The sequence below is a fragment of the Lampris incognitus genome, chromosome 20, assembly GCF_029633865.1.
Source record: "Lampris incognitus isolate fLamInc1 chromosome 20, fLamInc1.hap2, whole genome shotgun sequence".
Lineage (NCBI taxonomy): Eukaryota > Metazoa > Chordata > Actinopteri > Lampriformes > Lampridae > Lampris > Lampris incognitus.
This window is the reverse complement of record NC_079230.1, coordinates 13,425,462-13,435,531: the sequence shown is the minus strand read 5'-3', so window position 1 is coordinate 13,435,531 and position 10,070 is coordinate 13,425,462. Positions and strand designations below refer to the sequence as shown.

Here is a 10,070-nt window from a genome sequence, read left to right as displayed (position 1 = left end):
AGGGGTGTTCACACACAAGAGGAGGGACGGCAGGAGGGGAGGGGAAAAAAGGACACTGCCAGGGTTTGTCAAGCAGAACGGAGCTGGATATAACATCAACAACACCAAGTATCCTAACAAAGAATCGCTACTGGACATACACTTGAACTGAGCTTTATGTTCAATTTTGCCGTTTTCCACATACTGTACCTCGTGTAAGAAGTAAGTGACCTTAGCTCTTCTAGACTTCCTGTCATGTAAATATTTGTGAGTGCTGGATGCCAAGACAGGATCAGAAGCACTGTATATATTTTTTGAGAGGTCCTAGTTTTAGCTATCATTTTAAAAGTGGCTAACCTGTGCCCGTTGAGGGAGTGGCAGAAATGGAAGACAGAGAAAGAGGAGGACAGGAAGAGGAGATGGAGAGAGATGGTGAGATGCTCAGAAGACTGGGCCCAACTGGAGATGACAGGAGAGGAGGAACTGGAGGATGTAGGAGTGGGAGAGATGGAAGAGGATGCGAATGAAGCAGTAGAGGAGGTAGTAATGGAGGAAGATGAGGGAAAGGAGACGGACATAGATGGAGAAGAGGAAGTGGAGGAGGAGGAGTTGGAAGAGGAGGAGGAGGTGAGTGGAGAGGAGGAGTTGGGGGCAGAAGTGGAGAAAAGGGAGATACGGTTCAAACAATGGAAGGAGGCGTTGGGGAAGGAAGAGGAGAAGCGAGTGGAGAGAGTAGAGAAAGAGGGACCAAAACAGAAATTGGGAAAGAAGGACTGGGCAAAGGAAGATGATGAAGAAGTAGAGGGAGAGGAGGGAGAGGGGGGGTACTTAGGGCAGGTAAATGAAGGAATAGAAAAAGTTGAAGAGGAGGGAGAAAAAAGGGAGTTGGTGAACAGAGAAGAGGCGGAAGAGTTGGGGGCAGAAAAGAAGAAGAGGAAGGTAGGGATGAAAGAGGTGGAAAAATGGGAGGAGGAGTTGGGGGAGGAAGAGCGAGAGGAGAGAGCAGACAAGACAGATCTGGAAGAGGACTTGAGGGAGGAGAAGGATTGGGCAGAAGAGGACAATGGAAAAGTAGAGGAAGAGGAAAAAGGGGCAGAAAATGGGGAATTCTTGTGGCAGGAAAAGAAGGGGGTCAAAGAGGTTGAAGAGAAGGAGGCAATGGAGGAAGAGGACGAGGAGTGGGAGCAAAATAAAGGTGGTTTCAGTGAGGAACAGGACAGAGAACAGAGATGTGTGGACAAGGAGGCTCAAAATCACCAAAAAGCTGCTGGAGGACATGATGACAATGAAAAACTGGAGAAAAAAAGAAACCATTTCATGGAATCTATTGCTGCCCTCAACTTGGAAGCAGTTGAAGATGCTCAGCAAGACGATCTAAATGAATGTCAAAGTTTTGAGGACACACAGACAGAAGACACAAATGGCAGACAACAAGATGAAGGCCCCGGTGATCGAGAAGATCCCCCAGTGTACACCCAAGGGGGCAGAAAACTGGACCAAATGGCAGAGGGGGGCCCAGAGGATCACCTGGCCTTGGAGGAAGAGCAAAGAAAACCTTGGAGCAATGAATGCTGCATTACTGAGGCTTTGACAACTCAGGTGGAAAGGAGAGGCAAGGAAGGAGGACAATGGAAAAAGGAAAATAGTGAGTCCAAAGATGATGAAGAAACAGATACAGAGTCCCAGAGTCATAAAAATAGAGTCCCAGCTCTGCTGGCAACTCAGTTTCAAGATAGACTCGAGAAGCCCTCAGAAGACCAAGAGGGGACGACAGATGAAGAGGAAATAGAATTTGAACATTTAACAGAAGAGGACACAGAATCCGAGGTAGAAGATGTGCTAAAGGTTTACAGCAAAGATGACCATCCCACAGACATATTCCACACCCTGAAGGAGTTCAGGGAGTCGTCCCTCCTGACTGACCTGACCCTGAGCACTGAAGATGGGGAGAGGATCCCCGTACACTCCCCTGTCCTGGCTGCTGTCAGCTCTCTCATCCGAGAGAGACTATGGAAGGGTGATAGACAAAATACACAAATAGAAACAGCTAATAATTACATGAATGCAAAGGCCCAGAGGTGGTCAGTGTCTCTGTGTCCAGAAGTATCTTCTCTAGGGTTGCATGCAGTTTTGGAGTTTGCATACACAGGAGCAATTTCAGCTTTTAACAGAGGCACCGGAGGCCTGATCCAGACAGCAGCTTGTGTACTTGGGGTCCCCAGAGTTCTGGACCTCTGCAACGAGGAGGAGGAGAAGTCGATGACCAATGATGACAAGAAGGCTGAGTGGAGGATTTCTGCATCCGAGCAAATGAATGTGACTCTCCAGTCGATCAGAGAAATGTGGGTGGAGAAAGTGGGCTGTGATGTCATTCTGGAAGCTGTCAAGGGATCACTTCAGGGTGAGCAGATTAATGCACACTTCTCTGTTGCTGAACCAGTTTTGATGATAAAAAATATATAATAAAATGTTAATCGACAACCTTCTTTTTTTTAAAGGCAGAAACAGACAATAACAAAACTCACCTTTGCAAACAAAGACTATGAGGACATGTGATTACATTTTGCCATAGTTTTGTTTTCAAAGCTGAAGTTTGATTTAGTCATCATCTGGCTGTTAGGTTGACTAACATTTTTCGTCACAGCGTTCATCAAGAAATTAACATGTTGGCTTATTACTTTTATCACCAATACCGCCAATATGACCGTTTTTTGATTTTCAAAGTTTAATAACTTCGTGTAAAAAAAAGGATAGACCTGCCTCCCCTCGAGTTCTCCTAAAATTGCATATATTTGCATTAAAATGAGTTTTAGATCAATCACACATTAAAAAGTTATGACAAGATCTACCGAAAACGACCATGGACGGTCAACATGACCGTCACGCAATTTGCGCATGATAGTGCACACGTCACTGTTTATGACGTGTTTTGGTCGCATTATTTCCTTCGCGAAGTTCATTGCTTTGTCCTAGAAGAAAAAAAAACTAAAACCAAAAAAAAAAAACTAGCGCTGTCCAGTGCACAGAAATAGTCTAAATTTGATTTTTTGATCATAGCCACCATGTCGGGTTACAGATGCCATTACAGAAGCACCATGACTACCACCGACACGTTGCAGTATTTACAGGTGTTGGACAGCCGCCATTTTAAGTTGTTTGAAAAATAGTGTTAAAAGTTGTTAAAATGTTAATTTTGGTGTCAGTTGGTTTCATAACAGACATACTAACATATGTAATGCATTAATATCTCAATTGGGTATTTATCTTGACAGACTATAAAGTTTAAAAACAGCGACTGTCAAAATGACCGCCCACGGTCGTTCTAGTAGTTTTAAAGTTATGGTCGTTGTTTGGGACTGTTTTAATATTTATTTTCAGTTCTTTTTTTTTTAACAGTTCACGTTTTACAGGCCTTGTTATGTTTGTTAGATTAGCCATATGTGTTTTCCATTTTGTTTTTCAGGTAATATTTTCATTTTTTTCAATTTTGCTATTCAAGTTCGACCATCTCTGTCTGAGGTTTAAATTGTTTAAAAATAGTATTATAGTTATTAAAATATTAATTTTACTGTCAGTTTCATAACAGACATACTAACACATGTAATGCACTAATATCTCAAATGGGTATTTATCTTGACAGAATATAGAGTTTAAAAACTGGCGGTCATTTTGACCGCCCGTGGTCGTTTTAAGCAGGAATGAAATCCCGGCCGTTCTAGTGTTAAAAACAAGTTCCATCACGCCTGTCTGACAGTCATTTCATTCAAATCCCAGTCAGAAATAAAGGTGAGTTATTGTTTTGCCCCCCCCCCTTTTCTCTCCAATTGTACCCGGCCAATTGCCCCACTCTTCTGAGCCATCCCGGTCGCTGCTCCACCCCCTCTGCTGATCCGGGGAGGGCTGCAGACTACCACATGCCTCCTCCGATACATGCGGATTCGCCAGCCGCTTCTTTTCACCAGACAGTGAGGAGTTTCACCAGGGGGGCGTAGCACGTGGGAAGATCACACTATTACCCCTGCCCCCCCCAGTTTCCCCTCCTGAACAGATGCCCCAACCGAACAGAGGAGGCGCTAGTGAAGCGGCCAGGACACATACCCACATCCGGCTTCCCACCCACAGATACGGCCAATTGTGTCTGTAGGGACGCCCGACCAAGCCGGAGATAACACGAGGATTCGAACCGGAGATCCTCGTGTTGCAGGCAACGCAATAGACCGCTATGCTACCCGGATGCCGAGTTATTGTCTCGTCTTTATCGTGGCAATGATATCTCGGAGAAATATTGTATTCACGGTCCCCATCAACAAAATTAACACTGCTTTGATGTACATCTCATTGGCTCCAGTTTTTACACTCATGTATGAGTTATTAAAAATAAGCACGATAACCACATTTTTATAAAAATTCATTAGCAGCGCATGTTTCTCCCAATTTTTTAAGGAGGCAAATGAAAGGGAAAAAAAAGCAAGCTGCACATTAGGGGTTGGGGCACTTAAACAGAATGGTCCACCCCTCCCTCAAAAAAAACCCTTTTTCAGTTCTGCACATTTTCCTATTCTAATTCTAGTCTAGCAAAGTGAAACAAGTCAAAGGAAATGTGCTCACATTGCTTGTACTCGTCTTTTTGAAATTAGATAATAATGAAGTGCAACAAAGTAAATACTATTGATTAAAAACATAAAATTTCTAAATAATCACCAGAATTATGATCTATTTTCGATATATGAAGCAATTATATTTGTTGGTCAAAGTGATCATTTCAATGTTTTCAAGAATAACCCAAAATATTCCTTCAAATGTAATTTTTAGCCATTAAACTTTGACAGATTTGTTTTCTGTCAGTCTGGTCTCGCTGTACATGAAGACAGCCATATGGCTCAAGCTGGGTTGATTTCAGCTCACTTGTGTGTGGTTTCTATTATTTCTCTGTATGCAGACAGTTCCTCCCAAGGTCCACAGTCATGCAATTTAGTTGAATATGAATGAAATTCAGTACTTCATAGCTGACTAAGGTCTGCTCCCAGTCGGACAAATCCTCCTTGTAACAAATGGATCAGTCAAGGTTAATGTAATATAAAATAACTCTGCTTAGTGTGATGTTTTGTTGGGATGAAATGTAGGATCTTTCACTAACATTTTCTCATTGTCATGTCTCACCATCATTTCTCTGTAGTCCACAGAGTAATCCTGGCCGCCAGCAGTGACTATTTCAGGGCCATGTTCACTAGTGGAATGAAGGAATCCTATCAGCACTGTGTCACCCTCCCCTTCATCCAAGCTTCTGAGTTAGAGGCTTTAATTGGCTGCTCTTACAGCGGGATGCTTCCCCTCAGATGGGGGTGTGTTTTTGAGATCACTGGAACTTCTCTCCAGCTCCAATACCAGCCAGCCCTCTCGTTATGCTTTGACTTCATGCAACAAGAGATAAATCCTCATTCCTGCCTGGATGTAGTGTCATTTGCTGAGGCCTACAAGATGGTACAGCTCCTTGAAGTATCTGAAGATTTCGTCCTGCGACAATTCCAAAAGGTGGCTCGTACCTCTAAGTTCAAGGACCTACCTGCCAAACAGCTCCTGAGATATCTAAACAGCCACTCACTCTGTGTCTCATCTGAGCTTGTTGTTTTCAGAGCTGTGATGGCCTGGATCCAAGCTCACCCCAAGACGACGCTCAAGCTTGCAAAGGAACTGATGAAAACCATCCAGTTTCCCCTCATGACTTTCAAGGAATTCAAAGAGGTTCAAACCATGAACATATTGTCTAACCACTGCCTGGCGGAGCTCTATGAGACTATCTTTGAGGAATTTTGCTCCAATAGCACCACACCCCAGAGCCAATGCCGCATCTACATGCCAAAAGAAAGTTTGGTCTTGGTTGGGGGTGACAAGATCACTGAAGACTTAAGTAAGCGTAGTACCAGCCGGGAACTGTGGTTTGGGAATTCTCTGAGGAACCATACAGGGATTGTAAAGGCCATGGAGTGGAGGAAACTGGGAGAGATGCCAGAGCCAGAAAGGTTTAGTCACGAGGTGGCAGTGCTCAGAGGACAGTTGTATGTGGTTGGAGGAAGGAATTACTATGGCTTACATGACATTTTGAATTCTGCTTATAGGTAAGAAAGATGAATTCATGTTCCGATCTAAAAAAAAAAACCAAAAAGACAAATAAACAAAACAAAAACAAAACTGCATTTCTGAACATTTTACAGCTTCAATCATACCACCCACTTTCATTATTATTCCACATGTTCTACTTCTGCCATAGGTATGACCCTCTTCAAAACAGCTGGGAAAGACTGCCTGATATGCAGGAATATAGATGCAGCTTCTCCCTGGTTGTCCTGAATGAAATGTTATATGCCATCGGAGGGGATTCAGTCCAACTTAATCTGGGGAGTGTTGAACGTTTTTGCCTTACTACAAACTCCTGGAGGTAAACTGGATGAGATTTTATTGAACAGTAGCTGGTCATATGCTGTTGCTTATAATGCTCGGGTAAGGGATGAAAGAGTTTGTCTTTCAAAATTAAACAGAGACCATTGAAAAGAAGTGATGGCTACACTATAACCTAAAGTCGCAAACCTAAAGATCATCATCTTTTTTTTCCCATTTACTGACACTTATGGTGTTATATGGTAATCGCATAATTGAACACTCCCAAGTTGCAGAGATCCCTTTAAAAGGAGATGGTCACCAGTGCTCTGATGTAAGCACTGTCCTCTCTGCAGAAAAACAAAAACAAACATTGCTGAACCTAGATTTTGGTTACCAGTGTTGTAGATTCTGTGACGTGTCTTTTTAAAGCTTGGTCTGCCATATCTTTAAAATGTAAAATGCTATGCTCTGTATAGTTTTAACTGGGATAGTCCTACCTAAAAACAACCAGCTCAAACTGCAACTACTTAACTGTTAATCATTTGTATATTAAAGGATTATTTATCGGCTTTAATACACCATCAATAGAAAATATCAAAAAGGACACTGATTTGCTTGTAAATCACGACTGTAACTTTAAGTGTCTTGTTTGGCAAAGATTAGATTTACTCATACTAGATAATTTGGCTTGTAGTGCTAAGATGGGGGTTAAAATTTTGCCCTGTCAGCTTGTAGTTTGTTTCCCCTATATTCAAAAGAGGGTCTACAGGTTACTTTGCTTTCCTCCTACAGTTAGATGTGCACACTGGTTGTTCTGAAAACTCTAAATTGTCCACTGGTGTAAATGAGTTTGAATGTGTCTGTGTGAATTCTGTGATCGACTGGTATCCTATCTGTGATACACGATATGGACAAAAGTACTGGGACACACCTCTTAATCATTGAAGTCAGGTGTTTCATTCAGACCCATTGCCACAGGTGTATAAAATCCAGCCGCTAGCCATGCAGTCTGCATTTACAAACGTTTGTGAAAGAATGGGTCATTCTGGAGAGCTCAGTGAATTCAAGCGTGGTACTGTCATAAGTCAGTTCATGAAAATTTCTTCCCTGCTAGATATTCCATGATCAACTTTAAGTGGCATTATTGAAAAGTGGAAGCGTTTAGGAACAACAGCAACTCAGCCACAAAGTGGCAGACCACGTAAAGTCACACAGCGGAGTCAACGAGTGCTGAGGTGCATACTGCGTAAAAGTTGCCAATGCTCTGTTGACTCAATAACTGCAGCGTTCCAAACTTCCTCTGGCATTAACATCAGCACAAAAACTGTGCACTAGGAGCTTCATGGAATGGGTTTCTATGGCTAAGCAGCTGCATGCATGCAAGCCTTACATCACCAAGCACAATGCCAAGCATCGGATGAAGTGGTGAAAAGCACGCTGCCACTGGACTCTGGAGCAATGGAAACGTGTTCTGTGGAGTGACGAATCGCGCTTCTCTGTCTGGCAGTCTGATGGACCAGTCTGGGTTTGGCGGATGCCAGGAGAATGTTACCTGCCTGACTGCATTGTGCCAACTGTAAAGTTTGGTGGAGGAGGGATAATGGTATGAGGTTGTTTTTCAGGGGCTAGGCCCCTTAGTTCCAGTGAAGGGAAATCTTAATGCTTCAGCATATCAAGACATTTTGGACAATTCTATGCTTCCCACTTTGTGGGAACAGTTTGGGGAGGACCCTTTTCTGTTCCAGCATGACTGTGCCCCTGTGCACAAAGCAAGGTCCATTAAGACATGATTGGGTGAGTTTGGTGTGGAAGAACTTGACTTGCCTGCACAGAGCCCTGACCTCAACCCCATCGAACACCTTTGGGATGAACTAGAACAGAGATTGCGAGCCAGGTTTTCTCTCTTCTCATCTAACATCAGTGCCTGCCCTCACAAATGCTCTTCTGAATGAATGGGCAAAAATTCCCCACAGACACACTCCAAAATCTTGTGGAAAACCTTTCCAGATGAGTTGGAAGCTGTTATAGCTGCAAGGGGGGGGGCAACTCCATATTAATGCCCATGGATTTAGAATGGGATGTCATAAAAGCTCCTGTAGGTGTAATGGCCAGGTGTCCCAATACTTTTGTCCATACAGTATCTTCCCAGTTAGTGCAAGAATGTTTGTATGGATGGATGGATGGATTTTTTTTCCCCCCGGAAACCATCAATGGTGTTGATAAGTGCTCAACAAATGAGGAGCAGAATATTAAGATAGATGTAGGAAAGAAAAAAAAATAGCAGAACAAGCCCGTTTCGTGCGTCACACACTCATCAGCTGCCAATGTGCTTGACACATTGGCAGCTGATGAGTGTCTCAGGGAGAGCAATAGAGAAAGGATCTCTCTCCCAAAACGGACAACATGCAACGGATGCTGTGTTTACACAATTTATAGTATACAACATTGAAAGAGGATAACGGCATAATAATAAAAATAAAAGTAAATATTCATAAATGTCAAGGACCGGGCATGTCAGAGGAGGACCAACAAGGGCGTCCGGGTAGTGTAGCGGTTTGAATCCGTGTTACCTCCGGCTTGGTCGGGCGCCCCTACAGACACAATTGGCATCGTATGCGGGTGGAAAGCCAAATGGGGGTATGTGTCCTTCACTAGCACCTCCTCTGGTCGGTTGAAGTGCCTGTTCGGGAGTAGGGGGAATAGCGTGACCCTCTCATGCGCTACATCCCACTGGCGAAACTCCTCACTGTCAGGTGAAAAGAAGCGGCTGGTGACTCCATATGTATCAAATGAGGCATGTGGTAGTCTGCAGCCCTCCCCGGATTGGCAGAGGGGGTGGGGCAGTAACCGGGATGGTTCGGAAGAGTGGGGTAATTGGCTGGATACAATTGAGGAGCAAAATGGGGAAAAATAAAATAAAAAAATAAATGTCAAGGGAGCTTTGTTTTCTCTTTCAGCTTTACCCATAGCTTGGACATGGCACTGAGTGGGCACGTTGCAAAAGTTTTAGATAAGCAGATCCACATCTCTGGAGGACTGAGCGATGGGTACCAGTGTGTGGCATCCTTGTTTCTGTATGACCCAGAGAGAGGAAGCACCTACCTGGCAGGCATGAGCAAACCCCGGGCTCATCACTGTATGGAGACCATGGGCAGCCATCTCTATGTAGCAGGTGGAATAACTGTAGATGACAACATGGTTACCATTGACCAGCTAGCTTGTGAGGTGTACAATCCATTGGACAACTCTTGGACTAGCTTCACATCTCTACCTGTCCCCCATGTGGGAGCAGGATCTGCCGTTTTGGAGGGAAAGTTTTATGTCCTGGGAGGGTACAGTCAGGAGGACTACAGTGATACAAAGCTGGTCCATCGCTACGACCCTGCTGCAACACGATGGGAGAACATGGGCAGGATGCCAGGGCCTAACAACGACATAGGAGCCTCCCTGCTATGTTTACCTGCACATTTACGATCATGAGACATTTGGGTGGATCACGTGAGTGTCGCTGCACAACTATATTTTTTATTTAAAGAAAGGAAACAAAGCATATACCAAGCATGATAAATATTTTTTAATGTTTCATAGCCAAGTTTAGCACAAGATGTGATATATTTTCTATGTTTAAGAAGTACAATGAAATGAAACAAATAACACGGTGTCCACGCTGTATGCCAATAAAGTTGCCAAAACTTTACATTACTCTGTATGTA

At 43.6% G+C, this 10,070-nt stretch overlaps 1 protein-coding gene across 1 annotated transcript; it reads left to right on the top strand.

Moving 5' to 3' along the window:
* The first annotated feature begins 444 nt into the window (after window positions 1–444).
* On the top strand, window positions 445–9,847 carry LOC130130999 (uncharacterized). Its single transcript, XM_056300859.1, has 5 exons — window positions 445–573; window positions 673–2,380; window positions 5,156–6,095; window positions 6,248–6,415; window positions 9,315–9,847. The coding sequence occupies exons 1-5, from the start codon at window positions 445–447 to the stop codon at window positions 9,835–9,837; spliced, it is 3,468 nt and encodes a 1,155-aa protein (XP_056156834.1). The 3' UTR covers window positions 9,838–9,847.
* Window positions 9,848–10,070: the final 223 nt, after the last annotated feature.